This window comes from Podarcis vaucheri (assembly GCF_965113315.1).
Source record: "Podarcis vaucheri genome assembly, chromosome: 5".
In the NCBI taxonomy this organism is placed as follows: Eukaryota; Metazoa; Chordata; class Lepidosauria; order Squamata; family Lacertidae; genus Podarcis; species Podarcis vaucheri.
In genome coordinates this window covers 60,094,121-60,114,320 of record NC_138763.1, presented here as the reverse complement: position 1 = coordinate 60,114,320, position 20,200 = coordinate 60,094,121, and the positions used below count along the sequence as shown (strand labels likewise).

The 20,200-nt window shown below is 39.0% G+C and overlaps 1 protein-coding gene and 1 long non-coding RNA gene across 14 annotated transcripts in view; one reads left to right on the top strand and one right to left on the bottom strand.

Moving 5' to 3' along the window:
- The window catches only part of LOC309532546, a 37,110-nt gene that overhangs the window by 12,532 nt on the left and 4,378 nt on the right, over nucleotides 1-20,200 (top strand). For 4 of the 5 annotated variants that reach the window (XR_014219910.1, XR_014219911.1, XR_014219912.1 and 1 more), the window contains exons 3-4: nucleotides 5,888-5,935; nucleotides 7,064-7,186. This is a non-coding gene — a long non-coding RNA (uncharacterized lncRNA). Of the gene's footprint in view, nucleotides 1-5,887; nucleotides 5,936-7,063; nucleotides 7,187-9,145; nucleotides 9,849-20,200 lie in introns of those variants that run through there. The other variant, XR_014219914.1, reaches the window with a different exon arrangement.
- PTPRE (protein tyrosine phosphatase receptor type E) overlaps nucleotides 969-20,200 on the bottom strand; it is a 143,481-nt gene continuing 124,249 nt past the window's right edge. For 7 of the 9 annotated variants that reach the window (XM_082222867.1, XM_082222869.1, XM_082222872.1 and 4 more), the window contains 14 exons: nucleotides 19,625-19,701; nucleotides 19,459-19,495; nucleotides 18,164-18,261; nucleotides 16,314-16,433; nucleotides 15,455-15,618; nucleotides 12,989-13,124; nucleotides 10,471-10,620; nucleotides 8,936-9,029; nucleotides 8,626-8,702; nucleotides 7,165-7,299; nucleotides 5,961-6,086; nucleotides 5,553-5,704; nucleotides 4,331-4,466; nucleotides 969-3,504 (listed from right to left, as the gene is read on the bottom strand). In XM_082222867.1, coding sequence (XP_082078993.1) covers nucleotides 3,430-3,504; nucleotides 4,331-4,466; nucleotides 5,553-5,704; nucleotides 5,961-6,086; nucleotides 7,165-7,299; nucleotides 8,626-8,702; nucleotides 8,936-9,029; nucleotides 10,471-10,620; nucleotides 12,989-13,124; nucleotides 15,455-15,618; nucleotides 16,314-16,433; nucleotides 18,164-18,261; nucleotides 19,459-19,495; nucleotides 19,625-19,701 — 1,577 coding nt within the window. In that variant the 3' untranslated portion in view covers nucleotides 969-3,429. The remainder of the gene's footprint in view (nucleotides 3,505-4,330; nucleotides 4,467-5,552; nucleotides 5,705-5,960; nucleotides 6,087-7,164; nucleotides 7,300-8,625; nucleotides 8,703-8,935; nucleotides 9,030-10,470; nucleotides 10,621-12,988; nucleotides 13,125-15,454; nucleotides 15,619-16,313; nucleotides 16,434-18,163; nucleotides 18,262-19,458; nucleotides 19,496-19,624; nucleotides 19,702-20,200) is intronic. The other 2 variants (XM_082222870.1, XM_082222868.1) reach the window with 1 other exon arrangement.

The window sequence follows — 20,200 nt, the reverse complement described above, 5'->3', positions numbered from 1 at the left end:
CAGAGGTCAAGGAAGGGGTACTGGACTGATACTAAGAGAAGCAAGGAATTCCAGTGACATGGATGAGGGAACAGCAGCTACCTATGCTATTCTAGGTTTACTGAAAGCTAGGAAGTGGGAAATTAGAAGACGGAGACTAAATTGGTAACTGTAAAGACTATTTTTGTGTTATCAAGCTAAATAAGATACTTTGGCTAAGTGCAGAGAGGCCATTCATCAAGGAGCCAAGAAAACCGAGGGGACATATTCACCAGGACCTCAAGGTGTTACTAATATCCAGTAGTCAAAAACTCAATACCAGGACTAGCATGTCTCTATTGTAACAAAAATAGAGATATTAGGAAGAATATGATTATGGTTTTGTCAAAACCCCAGTATTTTGAAAACAGCAGTTTCCACACAATTTGTACTGCATTAGAAAGCGTCTGACACTCTTAAGGCTGTTGGAAGCAGCTTCTAAAGTGGTGGGTAGAAACAGTGGTTTTAAAAAACCTATCTTCATCTGTTAATGTGCTCACAGATTTGGGTCCATAGTGTATTGGACTGTTCATTCCTCACATTTTGGAGTTTGGATTTCCAAACTTAATATGATAGAAAGCTTATTTTACATTCAACTCTTAACCAAATAATGGTGTTTGCTTTGGGGCTTAGAGAGCTTAACATCAATCACCTCTTACAATAAATTCTATTCATTAAGTGCATAACAACTGTACATATACATATAGATTTACAGAAGTGCATTACTGGGAAGACACAAGCAATAAAATGGCAGTGCTTTAAAAACAGTGTGCTTATAGACTAACCTGAACTGGTTTCAATTAAAAGTCGGTAAGTAAAAGACTCATGTGGACACCTTGCAATCCTCTGAATTGCTAAACGTATCCACCTTTCTTCCAGTCGTGTATTAAAATGAACATAGATTAAAATAATGCAGGAGCTGAAATGTAATGACCAGGTTAAAGTCTACATAGCTGTCAATAAGGCTTTCCTTGTTGTATTAAAAAAACCACCAATGAACAAGCCCAAACTATTGCATATTAGACATTTATATACAAATTATTCTTTTGTACTTGTGCTCTTTAATTTATGCCTTCTAAAAAGATGGGAGCAATAGATATAAAATGTACTGTGTGTTTTGTCATTTTTCTCGAAAGTTAGTTTTGTCCAGACGATGACATTGCCACATGGGGCTTTATATATAGTCACAGCCATTAAAGTAAAAACCCTAGGAAGCAACCCATCATACAAGTCAGTTCAAAACAAATGGGTTTTGTGCCCTAACAGTAAATGGTCAGTTGTGCACCAACAGCCCAAACCCAAATTTTGTGGGCACTCCTACATGTCCATACTTCATTGGCTACACTCCTGGGATAGTTCTGTATACTTAAAATAAGGAAGAAAATTGTGAAATAATAGGTCATATAGGAGGCCTGAAAGCATACTGGCATTGAGTACCACACCATTTGTAGGGACACAATTCAGGACACTGTTCATTCCCATTAAGTACCACCAACACTAAAGGAGCACAAGTGTATTTATCTGTGTCCTTAATTGAACACTAACACCAGTATTCTAAGGACTTGGAAGTAAATGTCTTGACTTCAGTAGATGCTATTCCCTGATTCAGCTAAAGATTTGTCATGACTATACTCCATTGACACCAGTGAAGCAAGTTTGCCACTATGTAATTACTGAAGTTGTGTTGCTTTCAGTAGTGCTTAGCCATAACTATCTTAAGCTAGATTGTTTTAAATTGAAAGTATATGTTTTCCTTTATATATTTGCTTTCTATCTGGCAATATACCTTTTTGTGATAGCAAGAACAGAACCTCTTTCTTTTCAAAATACAAAATAGTTTCAAAATACTGATTAATTAACCTACATTAAATATGTTACTTTATGTTAATATTTCTTTTTAAAAAATTATATCAGGTTAAATAACTTAAGGTGATCTTTTAAGATTATTTAACTGAATTCAACGAACTCAGTATTTGCATTATGGTGCTAAGTTACAGCTTGCAATTATAACAGAACTATCTAGAGAATCTTGTCTTCAAAAATAATTATACGTTTTATGTTTTTTGCTAAGGTTCAAAATCTCAGACAGTTGCTTGTGGAGGATTCATGTACCATTATATATAATCCACTGAATGAGTTGTGCTTAACAGGAAGAATGCTTTAAAAATACAAAAAAAAAAAAAGCAAACAGATATAACCTGGCTATTGAATGTTAAGATTAATAGTTGTAGAATATTAACCAACTTTCTAGAGCACCTCAAATAGTGTCTTCCACAGTCAGCAGTTCACATTAGCATCAATAGGTTTACAACTGGAGCAAGGTGCTGATGAACATAAAAGCATCAAAACACCACCACAACCGAAAAAAGAATACTCTGCAAATACTGAGATGAATGCAGCAAGCAAATGCATATGCTCTTGGGTGGCCACACGCATTTCAGTGGGGTGTACACAGTGTTTCCTAGTAGCATGTGGCCATTGTGTGGAACTTGCTCTAAGAGAAATAATTGTCATGTGCATGGATTTGGATCCAGCCTATTCACTCTTATTCCTCTGCTTTATAAACACGGGTTATTTTATAAGTCATCTAAAAGTTAAAAAGTAAAAGGCAGAATTTCATAGATGTTCAGGGGAAAATATGGGTATGATCCAGCCAAAACCAAGCATTTTTGAAGTCCCATTAATGAATTTTAAAAGTATTTATTTCCTGTTCTTCGATGGACTCCCATCCAAGGGGCTGATCAGATCCATGCACACTTAGCTTCAGCAGTGCTGCAGCATCAAGTGCTCCCAGACCATTAACTGGACTCCAAATCCCATTAACTTCAATGGGAAAAATGTAAGCATAAGCTTAATACACCCACTGAAATCAGTGGGTATTGAATATGCCTAACATAGGCTGGATTGTGCCCTATATTCATAATAGTTTATACTGTGATATATTGTACACGGCCATCTGTTATGCAAAACTTTAAAGATCACCTTGATCCAGCATGGGGAACTAGATACACAGACACAGCCTTTGCACATATATCCCCAGCTGAATGGGGTGTCCCACATGCAAAAGTGTGCTAGATGTGCAGCTCCCCTATTTTATGTGCTGAAGCTGCACATGTTGAGCATTTCAAAACAATAGCAATCCTGCTGTTTGGCTGTTTGGGAAGGAAAGTGGGACTCTGGAATCAAACAGGTTCTTCAGGGTGTTTTTTTTTTTGAAACGGTTCTGCGCATGCTCCTTTGGATCAGAGAGTAAAAGTCTTGAATAATTTATACATCTAAGGAGGCATTCCGAGCAAGCCAAACATGGTAGTATGTACATTTAGAGTTTTTAAAAAGTCAATGGAAATAAATTAACATGATTTACAAATCTCTGTACAGATGATTAAATTAATAATAATAAGGCAGGAGTTTTCACTTGAAATTGGCATAATCAGAAAATATGTCAATGAAATCTTGTACCACTTTGTAGCAGAATTCATACTGTTCCTGAAAAGAGAAGAAGAATACATTTACTCTGATGAAAATTTCTCTGAATCATAAGAATTCCAGTGAAGCATGTTTAACTCTAAACTGGAACATTATCATATCTCACAGACAACATTTTAAATTTCTTATCCTGTTAAAACACTTTCTTTTTTGCAGGTTGTAGCATAATTAATTTTAAAATATAACTAAAACAACAACAACAGTTGGTTCACTGAGAAAGCAGACTTTGAATGAGAGGTGGACAATGAGCCCAATGGGACCATTTAAAAAAACCATAAATCCTATCAGGAGTCACTGTCAAATCAAGAAGTTTCCCATTTACTTTTTCATTTTAATTAGTTATAGCCTGCCTCTCAGGGTAGGGGAGCCATCAAAAGACAGCTAAAAATGGCTATATTCTGATACCAGGACACATATGTAAACCTGACTATTGCTATTGTTTTTAAAAACAACTGTGAGAGGCAAGCAGAGCACAAATAACTAGCTCTAATTAATCTGCCCATTATATACAGGGAGGCCACCCTTGCCATAATTCCTTGATTGCAAAAGTATGCAATGATATTTGGATCTTGCCACTGCTATTAGATGTTCAGAGGACCAGCTGTACACTCCTCTCCCCTGCCCCCCAAAATCCAATATACCCTATAGCACTGTGCACAGGCTATTCAGCAGTTTCAAAAGTTGTTGTGGTGTGGCTTTGCAACACGACTAAGCATTGGCACTACATGTATTTGTGAACACCCAAGTCCTGTGTTGTGACACTTTGCTCAAATACCAACATCCTATTATCCTTTTGACAAATATTTTTGTGGTTAAAACAACATACCAGTGTTTGCACCATATGTGGTCTTTGCAGTCGTAAACTCTTCACAGCTTGAAATACATCTAAGAGACCCTCAGCTTTGACTCGCTCCAGAATATTGCTGAGTGCAATGAATGTACCTGTTCTTCCAGCTCCAGCACTATAATACATACACATTTTTTTTCTTTAACAGGTTATATTACCAAATCCATATTCAATACAGTGAAAATACACCCTGAATTGATTCCCTGCTACTTAGAAGAATCCCTGCATTGCCTCATTGTTCTTTCCAAGGACTGGCAGAAGCAGAATAAATTATGCCAATTTGCTTAATATAAACATTTTCATGCAGATAACGGAATTTAGTTCTACTAGCCAAGGAAAACTTTCTTGAAATATAAACTCACGTCTAAATTTTTCAACCACCCAACCTTAATCTTGCAATCACTTTATGTGCATAAATGTTTACATCATGCTGTTTCTAAACTACCAATATATAAACATAGTTCCTAGCACTTCTGGAAACTCTTAGAAACATCCTTGTCTCAGCAGCCAGAGCCTGACTATCACTATGTGACTGACTGCTGTGCATTACACACTGAAGCTAATGTAATGTATGAATTATAGTTCTAGCTAATAAGAAATTGGGCTTCAAAATCATGAACACAGTTTATCCACCAAAAGCAGATCTCCGTAGCTGACATCTTATGACAATAGGTGACTGGTAGGTGAGTGTAGTTTGCCCCAAATGGTCTTGCAGCCCAAATTCAGAAGCCAGGCAGACCCAATTAGGTCCATGGCCAAGTGGTTCCCCATTGCTGATCACTTTATGTAATATCACTTTATTTAATATCACTTTATCACTCCAGGAAAGTGATATTAAAGTCTTGCTGACAAATGTCCCATTTCTGATAACTGAGTATTTTGTCATAGTTGTCCATTCCCTCTTAAACTCCCAGAGTACAGAAAATCGTTTCAAGGCTACTAGATTGGTAACAGGGACTGGTCATTACAATCAGGTCATGCAGGCACTTCGATAACTGTAATGACACCTGGTCAATTTCTGGGGTCTGTATGTGTATGTTTTTTATAGAAAATTATTGTCTTTTTTTAAAAAAAATTGTAAATATATTTTTACATTTTTGTAAATATTTGTCATGGAAATACTGATGGACAGAATAGAAGTATTGCAAACTTACAAACAAGCAAAGGAGTATAGAGCAAAATAAAATACAAAACTATTTACCTGCAATGCACTGTAATGGGGTGGTTTCCTGTCTGCTGCTGCTGCTTTTGGACAGCTGCAATGAGGTCAATCATTCCCTTCCCTTCAGCAGGAATTCCAATTTCAGGCCATCCATGAAAATGAAACTGTCGGACAAGTCTGCCCAGCTTCTCCTGGTCATTCAAAAGCAAGAAAACTACAAATTCAATGCAGCTTCAAGAGTGGAACGGAACACTACATACCTTCTTATCTATAGGAACCTTTTCATATATGGTCAATGTAAATTAATCATGTGATTTATATAAGGTAAGAGGATTTTAATGAGTAATCTAAATTGAGCTAAATTTACATTTCAGTTGGCTTTAAGCAACCCTGAAGTTCAGAAAACCACAGCGGACACAGACGTATTTAAAATGTTTTCATTAATACCTGATTGTGCATAATCAGGAAGTCCCTGACGCTTATGGCATCAGCCAGTGAGTCACTCTTTATCTCGATGGTAATCTCTCCATAAGTAACAGATCCCTCTGATGGCCAGTACTGAAAACATTTTTCCTGTAACATTGAGGGAAGAAAAGGGAATGAATGCTGCCTCCAGAACTTCTTGGTTGAAATATATTCATGCAGATACAGCACTGGTTCCTCAAAAACATTAGTAAGAACTAGTTCCTGTCTCCTTCCCCTCCCTCCAATCACACATTACATATTATATAGAATAACTATTTAATGCCCCTGTATCTGAGTACTGAACAGAAGAAGAAAAATACAGGAAGTTCTACATTCTCCATGTTTTAGTTGATGCCTGTTTTCTATGGGAAATTGATGTTACACAAGCATATGCTTGACATGCAATACTTCTGTACTTTGGGAGACAAATGAAAAGTTTTTAAAAAGGGAAAAAGTTAGAAAGACACATTAAAAACTTTCACGAATCATATGACAACACAAGTTGCTTTTGTAATGACTTAACAATGATTTCAGCAACGCTTGAAATGGATATAACTGTAAAACCCATTATAGCTCACCTTAAGTTAAGAAATGTAGTTTGATGCTGCACCAAACATGCAGACTTCTTGACACCATGCAACTGCAGTCCAGAGAAAGTTAAGTAAGCACTATTAAGCTCCACTGACATCTTAGCACTCAGCTGAGCACACTTAATTCCCATTGATTTCCCAATTGACTTGATTATATGTAACTTTCCCTAGAATTGTGACAATTTTTGTCTGAATTTTCAGTACTGAGGATCATCAAGCCAGGTTAGGTACAATTCGCGTGAAGCTGTGTGCCTCAGGAACCATGCTACTACATGTCTCATTCCTAGTCTGGAAATCTTTTTTCAAGAGCAAAGCATTTTTTTAAAAAAGTGTGGTGAGGAAGAAGAACAGCAAAACACTACAGTGACATCACAAAGTCCCCAGGCTGGACAGCACTCTGCAGCTAAACACAGCTGGGCTTTGCTAAGATTTGGTGGTATGAAGCATATTTATGGCTATTTATAGGCTAATTATCTTTCTTTTCTTTTCTTTTAGTGGGTTGGAATGTCCTGAAGAAAAATTTCATTTCCTCATCACACTTTACGCTATTCATAAAAATATATGGTTTTTTAAAAAATTGGGCAAAGTGGTCATACCTGCTCCCTTTCGAGAACTTCGGTGAGCATTACAATTGTGTGGCATTTCCATTCCCACACCATTCGCCAGAAGTCTTCCACAGTGTGAGGAAGAGGTCCTTGTGTTGCAATGAAGTAATCCTTCTGGCGATAGCCCTTCACAGTAAGAAAAATACATGCAACGATTACCTGATGCCTTGGTGATTTCAATTTTTTAACTCCAGGCAATCTAAAAGTGATTCTAGACTAACTAGAAATATCATAAATATTAGAACAAACTATTCTTTTCAGAAAGCTCCAGAATGAGCCACAAATCCATAAAACTGTAGTTAGTCCCTTACATACAATGGAAGGAGAGGGAAACCAGTTCAGGAATAGAAAAACACTTAAGATTTATATTGTATTGCATTGCATTGCATTGCAATCATGAACGAATTCCTATGCCCCACAAATAACCCAGAGAAGCATTTTAAATAAAAGAACACATTCTACTAAAAACATGCTGATTCCCGGACAGTCCGCAGGCCTGATTGAGAAGGCAATTGGGCCACATCTGGCCCATGGGCCTTAGATTGCCTACCCCTGCTCTAACCCCTACACCACACCAGCTGCCATTCATGATCTGAATTCAGGCAATAATCTCAGGTGGCTGCCTCATGTGGGCATGATGAACTGATACTCCACCTGGCCGCCAAGTCAGCCCTGAAGAAGCCTTGCATGGTTGTGTTTACTGCTGCCACCCATGTGAGACTTCCGTGAGGCCTCTGAGAAAGGGCAAATGGGGTCCTTCAGAGTGAGAGAGGGAGCCAGGTGCTTCTCACCACCCACCTCCTGCGAGACAGACTTTCATGCAAGCCCTGTAGGCGCATGCACACACACACACACGCACCTCAAGAGAGAAAAAGCCAATGGACAATCCACCAGGGGTCTGAAAATGTAATTAGGTGGCACTGGAAAGACTGTGGGAATTTAACTGGGTTCTTTAACTGAGTTATTAAGCTTCCCTTGAGGACTGTATTAAAGTATTAGAAAATAAAATAAAAATCTAAGGGTCAAGAGAAAAAAGATGGCAGTGTGTATATAGAGATGAACCCTACAACTGAGACCATGAAGGAGTAAATACTGTTCAGGCAGCTGAGCTGTATTTGGAAGAAGTGGAGAAGAGGAAAGTTCTTATTTGATAGCTAGGAAAATGCTTCGCTGCAGGTGGGGACCTCAATTTCTGTTTTCTCTTAAGGAACAAGGAGAGCAGGGAGGTTTGTCTCTCTCTGTTGACATTTTAAGTGCAAAGCCATACTTTTTATGATGTTGATAATTTGATTCTTTTTGAAAATTCTCAAGTTACTCTTCAATATAGCTCATGTGGTAATGATAAAAGCACATGTGCAACCATGTTCCCTGCTAGTCGAAAACAAAGTTGATTGCTGAAAAGACTTGTAAAAATCAGTACTACACATATTCCACATACACAGAAACACTTACGTCTATGAAGGAAGCATTGATATAATCCGTATACTCCTGACCTCTTTTCATTGAAAGAATCACTCTGTTAAAGTCATCTAAAATACAAAAACACCACATATTAGGTTTCTTAGAATACTTAGCATTTTATAGTCAATAATACAATAAAGCTATGAAGCTTCAGGCTTTCGTAGAATCAAGTTTACGATATATCTTTGTACTTCAGCCTAGCAGTGCCACCTGCTGTTGAATGTGTAACATAACCGTACACTACTAATTTGGATTAATACAAGTATTTCGGTTTTTACAAAGAGGAAAATTAATATCTTACATGGGATGATTTGGATAACTCTGGCTTTCTTCATATTTGCGGGCAGATTACCAGTTCTCATGTTTTCTTTCATTATTCGAACATTTGTTAATTTCTACAGCAAAAAGAGAGATTGGGCTAGGACTTTGTAGATTACTGTATAAAAACACAGAATACCAAAAATGGCTAACAGGTACACATCAAAATTTCATGATATTCTGTTCCTTTTAGAGATTTCTAGTTGATTCACCTGATCCCAAACCACATAAACCTTCACCTGTGTTCTTTTACGTTACACCTATATGGAAAGCAATTTTTTAAAACCTGGAAACTAAGACACACTGCTTTTGTTTTCTGCAGGAAAGGTATGTAGTTAGAAAGAGTGTTTTATAGGGGCTGGAGATGTACAGTTCAATTTCTAGTAGCTTGTATGTATTACTTGTTTCTAGGTTAGATTACTGCAATGTGTTATACATGGGGCTGCCTCTGAAGACAGTTTGGAAACTTCAGCTGCTGTAAAATTCAGTCGCCAAGTTCTCACTGGGGCAAAACAAGCTGAGCATATAGCGCTAATCCTTGCCCAATAGCACTTGCTGCCAATTGGTTTCTGGGCCTATTTTAAAATGTTGGTGCTGACCTATGAAGCCTTAAGCAGCTCAGGACCTCAGGACCTTAAGGACCGCCTCTCCCTATATGGACCTACCCTGACCCTGTGTTTGGAGGGCCTTTTCTTTGTCCCTCCCCAAAAGGTTCAGAGGCTGACAACATGAGAACAGGCCTTTTTTGTGGTGGCTCCCCATTTGTGAAAAGCTCTCCCCAGAGAGGCTTGCTTACATGTCTTTAGGTACCAGGCAAAAACATTCCTCTTTACCCAAGCCTTTGGCCATTAAATATTCTATGGCTTTTTATATGTGGAGAGACAGTTATTATGATTTTTCTGTGGTTTTTTTTTAATATGCTATGTAAGTTATCTTTTTAATATTGTACACTGCCCTGGGATCTATGGATAAAGCGTGGTATATTAAATTAAAGTAAAGTTAAAAAAATAAAGGTAGTATGTACATATTGAATAAGTATTACACACAGAATCATAGAATTGTAAAGTTGGAAGAGATCCTGTGGGTCATCTAGTCCAACTTCCTGCAATACAGGAAAGCTGAACATTGATGTTATAATTTACCGCAAATGTATGTATGAATGTAACATTTAAAAACTTCCAAAAGTAGAAGGGACAATTACTTTTGTTCATATTTGCAAATTCAGCAGATCTCAAAATGCAAAAGAATGGGTTGAGATACAGTTAAGTCGAGAAAGTATAACTGGTGTTAGCCTTAAAACTTAACTTCACTATATTCATAACTCCAGACATATTATATATGCTATGCATAATATGACTATTATCACCAAATTCTAATTCAGGTGAAGTTTCTTTATCTAAAAAATACCCAACCCCAAACCAATACTCTAAGAGGATTAACCTTTTAAAAATCAGAGTAAGAAACTATTTCTTTTAAGTGTGAGCCTGAAATCTTTGTAAAATTTTATTTAATACTTACTTTAAACTCTTCTTCTAGCCCTAGTTTGACAAGATTTGGTGCTGCATTGTGCGATGGCTGCAGGTGCTTTTCTAAGGAGGACACATCTAGTTCTGTGTCACCATAGAGGTAGTATTCAAGTAAGGCTTGATAAATGAAGGAATACTGCATCTGTAAAGAACGTAAGCCATTTTATAAGTCAAGACATTTTAAATATTACTAATCGCATATAATATATGATATTAATAACCGCAAGCTATCTCATACACTTTTATACAGTAGTCAGAAATGTAACTGTTGCCTTTACGAGTGGTAGGTAAAAAACTTACACATATGTTATGATTGAATAAGCCAATAAAATACAGTTTACTGTTAAGGAACAAGTCTAGGCTTATCCCTCTCTCATCCACCTGAGTGACCACAAGGAGATTGGAAGTTTTCACTTCCATTTTCAATTAACCCAAGTTCAGCATTACATCAAAATCCTAAAATGTGGCTAATATATTGTCAGGGAACTGACATCAGAGGCACGGGAGAAGGAGAGGGTCTCTGATTCTGCAGGAGAAGGTCCCAGCGCTAGGGGGAGACTCAGCTGGGAAGAAGGGGAAGAGAATGAGTGTAACACCAGGGATCCAGGAGAGCAACGGGACAGGGAGGTGCAGGGGCTCCAGGACTCTTCGTTGGAAGTTGGTGAGGAGAGCCCAAGCACCCCGCTGCCCACGCCCACCCTGCGCAGGAGACTCCCGCGCAGTGAGAGGCGGAGACGATTGGGCATCAAACAGCTCTTATGTTGGCAGCGCTTTAAGAAACGCCCACAGACAGATTCTACGAGTGACTAAGGGCAGCCACGCTGAGATGCGCTGTGCAGTCCGGAGGGTTTAACCAGGCAATCCAATGCTCAAACGGGGCAGGATTACGCACGAGTAACTCCCAACCACTACATATATGATTTATTGAAACAATCCAGATTCAAAAACCAAGGCTTGGAGATTAATCACAGTTTGTTTGAATTTCGATTAATCATCCTAAGGCAGTTCAACAAAAGTTGAAGTGAAACCTTACTATCCCCTTTTTCTGGCCACACAAAAGGCTAGAAAAAGCATGAGCTTGACCTAAGTTTATTCCCATAATGATAAAACGTATCTTATCCATATGTAATAATTCATCCTTATGGCATTTAGGAATTTTGGTGACAAACCGCAAGCGGTAAAGCAAAGGAAGAATCATGGTTGCAGCTAGTGATTTGTCTGGAGAGGTAAAACATCATTAAACTACAGAGAAGCTTCATCCTTCAGAATAAATTAACAGCTCACACTCCATAAAAGCATTCTAGAATCACAAAGAGCCATTTAGAACACAAAGGATGAATCACACCTTTAAAAAAAGAAAAGAAAACAGAGACTAAATATAGCGAAAAATAAGACTGTGCTAAGGTGCAAGAATTGGAGCTTTTCAGGACAAGAGGATTAATACAGATGTTTTGTATCTCTGGAACTTAGAAAGTTCTCATACTATGTCAGACTAGCCCAGTATTGTTTACATCAGGGGTAGTCAACATGGTGCCGTCCAGATGTCCCTGAACTACAGTACCCATCAGCCTTAGCCAGCATGGCAAATGACCAGAGCTGCAGTCCCAACAACATCCAGAGGGCATTGGCTATCCCTGGTCTACACTGACTAGGAACACCCCACTACCCATGTATCATATAGGCCAGGGAGGGGAACCTCCTGCTGTGGGCTGAATTTAAGCCAACAAGGACGTTCCTCAAACCGTGCTCAACCTGCCTCCTACTCGATGTCAAACATGGTCAGGTGAGGGCAGGTAAATATGTGGCTGCATGACTGACTGCTGTGTGGTGAACTCAGTCACGCAACCTGTCCCTGCAGAAAGCAGGGCTGGACTTACCGCCCAGCAGATGGGCTGCCTGATCAACTCTAATGGATTGGCCATGCACCAAGCTCTTTGTGGGAAACTTCATTGTGCGGCTGATCCCTGGATGGCGAGTTGACCCCTGTGGATTGGCTGTTTGACTGAGTTCGCTGTGGAGAACTTCCACTATCTGCCTTAATTTCCACTATCCCTGGCCCCACAATTTGCTGCTCTAATTGGCTGCTGCTTTGGCACACTTTTTAAAAAATAGGTCGTCTGCTTTGGAATAATGATGTCATTACATAGATGACATAGATGCTGGTCTATGACCATAATAAAGGTTTGGATTGGATTGGATGTCATCACATAGCCAACCATGATTAGCCAAGTGACAATGTCACTGAGGACAAGCAAAGCTGATTTAGTATTAAAGGAACAGCAGATCAAGACAGCAAAGAAGTACTTCTTTTTTGGTAAGGGAGCACAGGTGAATTCCCAGGGTGCAAACACTTTCCTGCTCCTACCCACAAGTGACAAAAGGTGTAGTTTTTCATGGGTGAGGGCAGAAAATGTTGTCCAACACCTTTCTCCAATTGGCTGAGTCATTCCGTCATCTTTTAAGCTGAAAATATTGATAAATTTGACATAAGGTGTATTTTATTTACTTACATCGGTCTGAACCATTTGTTGGCGTTGATTGCGGATTCTTGCCACAAACTCAAAAACGTCAACTTTTTGCTCGACATGCATCATGTCAATCATAGCATCGATTACTATGAATGTGCCTGTACGACCCACACCAGCACTTAAGAAGAAAGGAAACGCAACAGGAATTAGGAGGAAAATGATGAAACAAATTGCAGTAACTTTTTTGGACTTGGCAATCCTTCTTCCGAAGTCATACTCCCAATATTTCTGATTTTCTTTGTCCTCCTTACTTATATTGCAAGCACTATGACAGGTCAGAGCAGACTCTCTCCACTACGTTTTGTGGCAGTATCAACATCTCCTGCATTCAGTTTATTGTGAGACAGGACCCCCTATTTAGGCAATGCTTCCTTCTTAACAACACAGGAGTAGGGATCGCCAAGCAATCCCACCCTCCGTGTTTATGTAAAAAACGTGTGGGTCCTTTGCAAATACGGCTGCATGCTCAAAGGCTTTCTTGCAACCTGGAATCCTGCCCAGTTGTGAGACAGTCTTTCTGCAAAGGTCCCAAGGCAACAGGGTTTCATTCTTTGTCCAGGACTACTTCGCATTGGGTTGGGGACTCACAGCAAGAAGTCTGAATGAACATGAATAAATCTAAGTTGGGATAGAAACCCAAAGTAACTCAGATTCAAGTATCCATTGGACCATACCCATAAGTAATCTTTACTTCCTGCTGCTTATGGCCAAACTACATAATGTGGGGTTCACTGTGCCTTTAATTGCAAGTGTGCTGCGATCACACATATTGTAGTACAATTTACAGTGACAAAATGGCTGCGTACGCAGGGGCTACTGAAACCACCCTGCTGCTTTCTGCTCTTCCACCTAGAGCCATCCTCCAGCTGCTGTTCTACTAGCAGCTGGACTCACTTCGGTATCCATGTGGAAAATTATCCCATGGGATGGGCTAAGGAGGGGAAATCAGGAGGTAAGACAAGGGCTCCCTCCTCCACCCACTCTTTTCACTTTAAGACACACTTTGCACATCCCCAAGTTAACTACTTTAGGATCTTGAACTTGAGACTCACCTTTTATTTTTAACTAGCAACTATGCTGGCCTTATAAAGAGCTAAATACAGTCTTACCTTGGATCCCGAATGCCTTGCGAGTCGAATGTTTTGGCTTCCAAACACTGCAAACCCGGAAGTGAGTGTTCCGGTTTGTGAACGTTCTTTGGAACCTGAACATCCGACGCGGCTTCCAATTGGCTGCAGGCATTTCCTTCAGCCAATCGGAAGCTGTGCCTTGGTTTCCGAACATTTTGGAAGTCAAACGGACTTCCAGAACGATTCTGTTCGACTTCTGAGGTAGCACTGTATACTGAATTGAATTCTAAAATACCATTTTGACACCAATATGAACATTAGATATAAAAATGTACAGAATTGATCTTCTGTGAAATGCTAAAATACTGTCCTAGTGTTTAATAGCACAACCACTAGAGGGGGCATGGTTGCTTCTGATTAATGATAACTCAAATGATTTTCAGCCTTCCTTTCAGAGGAAAAGGGCCTGGCATCCTGTGTTAGGCATAAATGTTCCTCTGGTATCCTATTATTTTATTTCGGTCTGTTGTTCTTGTGATGTCATATTCCAGCTTTCTAAATCATAACTTATTTCCTTAGACCCTTTCCCATTTATTATATATACACACAAAAAAGTTTATCAGCGATACCACTTCTTCTAAGCCTCCTGGTACAAAGTTGTACAAAGAGCATTTTTACATTTTGATTGGGCGCTGATTACTTTCATGTGTGTTTTAAGAATGCATGAATCACCCATGCTGCCTCCTCCATCAGACTCAGATTGCCTTCCCCTACCTCCTTCATGGTACTGGTAGCTACATAGACTGCTAAGAATACAACTACATTACTACAAAGAGCTTGTTCCTTTTCCTGTTCCATCGCTATCCTTTTTCACTTCTGTGCCATATCTAAGCTTGCGGCTGTGACTGTATTGTTTTCTTAACCTAGAAAACTGCTGGTGCTTTATGAATATATTTATGCTGATAGTAAAGTTTTGAACGATGGGCTATTTTTAAAATTGTAAAAAAAGATTCCTGAAGGGAGATTTGCACAAGCTTATCTTGGCATAAGTCACAACAAATGGTCCGTCTCTCAAAATGGAAAAGGGGACAAATTAATCCCTGCTGATGAATAACTAAGGAGAAACCTTTGCTTTTTTTTTCACAGGTGATACAATACGGATAATAATCATCATCAAGAAGAAGCCAGTTTCCTGATACTAGTTCTGATGTTGGCTTGTTCTGCTTTTTCTCAGAGACCCTAGTAGGAAAAGCCCACATTAAGGAGACACTTGTTGCTTAAGCATGCAGAAATTGATTTGCCCACTTCCTGTTAGGCCACCCCAAGGTAAGTTTTCATGGGTATGTGTGTGTACCTGCATATTTATACATACACATACCTGCAGTGAACCACAATTGGTCCAGCATGTGCAGGATTCAATGATTTTACTTTCTTTAGGAATTTGAGCATTCCAATAGGTGTGAAAGGCACTCCAAAATCAGGCCAGCTGGTGAAATGAAGCTGTGTCACAAGCCTGGGAGCTTTGCAGCCATCAGAAACCTGCTAGAAAGCCAGAAACAAAATATGAGTATGACCATTGATTTCTTTGGCTAAAATCAGCAAACAATCAAGTTAGCGTGACCAATCCCTCCCTCTTCAGACATCAGCGGTAGCAGCCTAGTCTAAGAATTCATTTAAAATGTTCAGTATATAAAGAGAATTACAGAGTTACTCAGCTGCCAGCAAAAAGCATAGAAACTGCAAATTAAAGCATGTGCCTTAATGGTCTCACTTTGTAAGTCATAAGCATATTCCATGACCTTGCATGTTGTGCTCACTTAGAACTTAGTGTTCAGGCACCCACATTTCCCCTTCTTTCAGCAAGAGTTCTTGTGGGGACACCTTAACCTGTAAGCACCCCTGGCCTGAGACTGGCAAGTGGATGGGGAACGATTTACCCCAATTGGAACTAGAGACACTTCCCTCCCAAAAGAAGCTTCAGAGAACAGAGAGCTACTAGAGCCTTCGGTGTTTAATGGCAACATGAAAACAAAAACTACATGCAGAATGCCAAATGAAATCTCACTTCGGGCACAGTTTAATAAAATGTAAGTATTGAGTAGAGCTAAGTTTTCATCTGACAAAAACAGTTTTCACTCAACAAAAACAGACAATTCCAAGTACGTATTTTAGAGGTTAAAAATAGATCAGGAATGTTTTCCAGTTATGAGAAATATTAAATGGGGTCTATCACTTACTGACTGAATACAAAACTTCCGAATAGTATAATCCACAAGAACTATACAGTCCTCCACAGAAACTCGGATGTTTCCATAAGTCCAGCATCCCTGATCAGGCCAGTACTGGAAACACTTGTCCTGTGCAAATGTAAAGAACACACACAGTCACTTCAAGCTGCAATATATGCCCCTCAAATAACTGAGCTGTACTATAAAGCTGTACAATTATTTTGAGTCTATTTAAAGTATGCTTTTTAAAATTCTAAAACTGAAACTGACACCGCCTAACTATATTAATAGTGAGTTATGAAATATAATAGGACCAAAAATTCATTAAGGTATGACTTCACACACCCCCTCTGATTTCTAAAAGCCCGTTTCTCCAGGTTGCAGGATGCAATAATTTCAATCCAGAGCCATTTGTAGCCAATGGTTACATGGCATTCTTTTAAAAATCTATACTGCATACAATGAGAGAATTGTTGAGAACTCTGTCAACATTTCTCTATGAATGCCAGGAGAGGTCATCCTTGAGCAATAAAAGTTGCATGCTTCTCAGTGACCGAGATATATTTATTTTGTCAGCATCTGTATTGGAATTGCCTTTAGATGTTTTTCTTGTCTTACTGCTTGGGTTTGCCACCTTGGGCTCTTTGGGAGGAAGAGTGGGATATACATTTAAATATTATTACTATTATAATTTTCTGCTTTCCAAACACACCTTATTCACTTTTAATTAGCTACCTAAAAAGCACAACAGGAAATGAATATGCACACGAATATGTTCCAGCCATCATCTTCTACCCTGCTGCAGATGTGCTGGGATATTTCATATTGTATTTTATGAAATCAGTTTTATTCTAGGAACTAGTAATTGGGCTGGAAGGTAAGCTGGAGCCTGAAAGTCCATCTAGCATTCCAGGAAAGATAACGAAATTTGGCAGTGGATTAGGGAAGAGAAAAATGCAGTCAAACAATTCTCAGCCATTCCTGCCCCCCACAACACAAGGCTACTAGTCATAATAACTATGCTGTGCCCACAACACTGGAGGCAGTAATGTTTCTGAATACCAGTTGCTGGAAATTGCAGGAGGGAAGAGTGTTCTTGCGTTCAAGTCCTGCTTGAAGGTTTCCCACAGGCATCTGACTGGCCACTGTGGGAACAGGATGCTAGATGGGCCATTGGCCTGATCCAGCACGCTCTTCTTGACTTCTTACACGAATGACTATCTTAAAAGACGTTTTCATAACCCTATGCAAGTGTATATTCCCAGGTGGAAAATAGATGCAGAATAAATAATACATATTTTCCTACCAATGAAAACTATGTGCAGTGGACGCTCGGGTTGTGAATGTGATCTGTGCGGGATGCACGTTTGCAACCCGCAGTGATGCGTCTGCGCACGCGAGTTGCAATTCGGAGCTTCTGCGCAAAGCGTGAATTAGCACTTCTGCACATGCGCGACCACTGAAACCCAGAAGTAACCCGTTTCAGTACTTCTGGGTTTCGGCGGTCTGCAACCCGAAAAAAACGCAACTTGAAGCGTCTGTAACCCGAGGTATGACTGTATCTCTAAAGGTAATTCACAACTGCCATAAACCAGGGCTAAAGCCCGAACATTCACATTTGACTGAAAACATGATTCAGAAATGACACACAGACACCATTAAGTTTCTCAGTTAGTCACCAATTATTTGCTCAGAAGTAAAGAAAGTTTAGTTAAGCCAGCATGCTGCAGCAATTGTGTCAGAAACCCCAGACTTATTAAAGAACTCGGAAGAGGAAGTGGTAACATTAGTAACAGTCTTGTGAGTTATGGGAAAACTCCAAACAGTATGAGGGGAAATATTTTTAAAATGTGTCCTACCTCTTTTCTCTCTTTCACATTTGTTAACATGACAATAGTTGCAGACTTTTGTTCCCATATCATCCTCCAGAAATCATTTACAGTGTCTTGTTTAGGGCCTACACATACAACACAGCTATTTAATCAAAAACTATGATGACCACAAACAATACTACTGTACTGTTAAAAAGGAAAAAAAAATATTTATTTCATTTATTTAAAAATATCTCATCGATAATAATGTTCAAAGCAGTTCACAAGATTTAAAACGAACCAAATAATTCCACAATAAATACTAAAGCAGTAGCAATGCTGCCCAGAAGCAAAATTGTCAAACAAAAGCCCAGGCAAATAAAACTGTCTTCATCTAGCACCTAAATAATGCTAGCATATGTGTCATGCATACAAATGTAGACAGGCCATCCAAAGAGGCAGCAAAGGTCCTGTCTAATCTCAGATGATAGGGCACTCAGTATAGGGCCTCCAAATATGATGTAATGGGTAACTTCATAGAGGACAAGGCTGCACTTTCATTAGATGGAAATGGTCTGATAACAAATCCATGTGCTTCCCATATTTACTGTATGTTTAAAGCAGAGCTATGCATCTTAATGCAGCTTATTAAAAAATAGCATTTCTCACAAACTAGAGATATCTAATTCTAGTTCATAGGAGGAATGATGTCATTGTGACCATGCTATCTTTCATTGTCTAAAATCTCCCTTTCCTTTCGTTTTGGCTTGGGGTGCTTCTAGATGGCAACTTCTCACACAACTGGAGCACCAGCAGGAGATGGGCGGAGATGGGACAAGGCAGGGACTTTGTAGAAGATGTAATTCCTCATGTGGAGGGTTGGCAAAGTGGTGGTTAATTTCTCACTACTGTTGCCTGGCTGCTCACACCTTTTCCCGATGTGCTATATAGGGCTCAGCCTTAGGCCTGGCTGCCTGTTGATGTAATTTGGAGAAATAGATGAAATTGCACTAAGTGCTTAGTCCATGTCTTGAGCAGCCCATCCTTCAAGTCTGGGTTCTGAGTTCTGAGTTAGCATGCCAGCTGCAATGGATGGCTTAGAAACAGTCCAAGGCTAAATGCCTGGAGCAGGGCTACTCACCTACCCTCCCTTTTCTCTAAGGAATGTGGGAACATGCAGAGTGGGGTATAAAGCCAAAGCTGTATTCAAAACGCTCTTTAAAATCTGACTGCCTAAGCATAAGGGTAAATTCTGAAGAACACATTTGCTGAAATTGCTTTGTACATGCAGATGTTTAAAGCAAAACATTTAAAAAGAGAAATGGATGAAAGAATGGAGATACCTTGAGCTGCTATAAATTTATTCTTTTCCTTGTAGCCCTGGAGGGGAAAAAATGTACACAGTTGTCTTTTAAACTTATGCTCTTACAATATGAATTTCAAAACTGTCAATGTGCTGCTTGCTTTAAAAATTTAAAAAGTAATTTAAAAAGAAATCTATTCACTTACATCTATATATGAAGCATTGATGTAGTCTGAACACTGAAGTCCACCTATTTGCGTTAAAACTACCCTGGAATGGTCGTCTGTAAAGAACAAACATACATAATTAGATGCTCCTTTGGCAAATATAGATACAGTGCTAACAACCTTCTGAAACACATTGTTTTCTTCTCAGGAACAAAGCAAACTCTAAAAACATTATTCTGCCTGATGAATACCTTAAGCCAATAGCAACACCATTTGATTTATTAAATTTGCATACCACCCTTCATCCGAGTATCCCAGGACAGTTCACAACACAAAAATGCAAAATGAGAATACATAATAAATACAAAACAAAACAAAAACCATTAATGAGACCATGAAACAAAATCAAATTTACTGATGAATTCTACTTCAGCAGTTTCACTCCGCGGTCCACTTTTAAAGTTCCTTTCTCAAAGAATATTAACATTAAGTTTTCATCTAAGACTAAAATATCATCTCACTGTTTCGGAATGCAGCCATTTCTATTGTCAAATATTTGTCCCTTTATAATTTTCATGTAGAGACTGACCTGTTTGTCTTACGCAGACAGAAGAA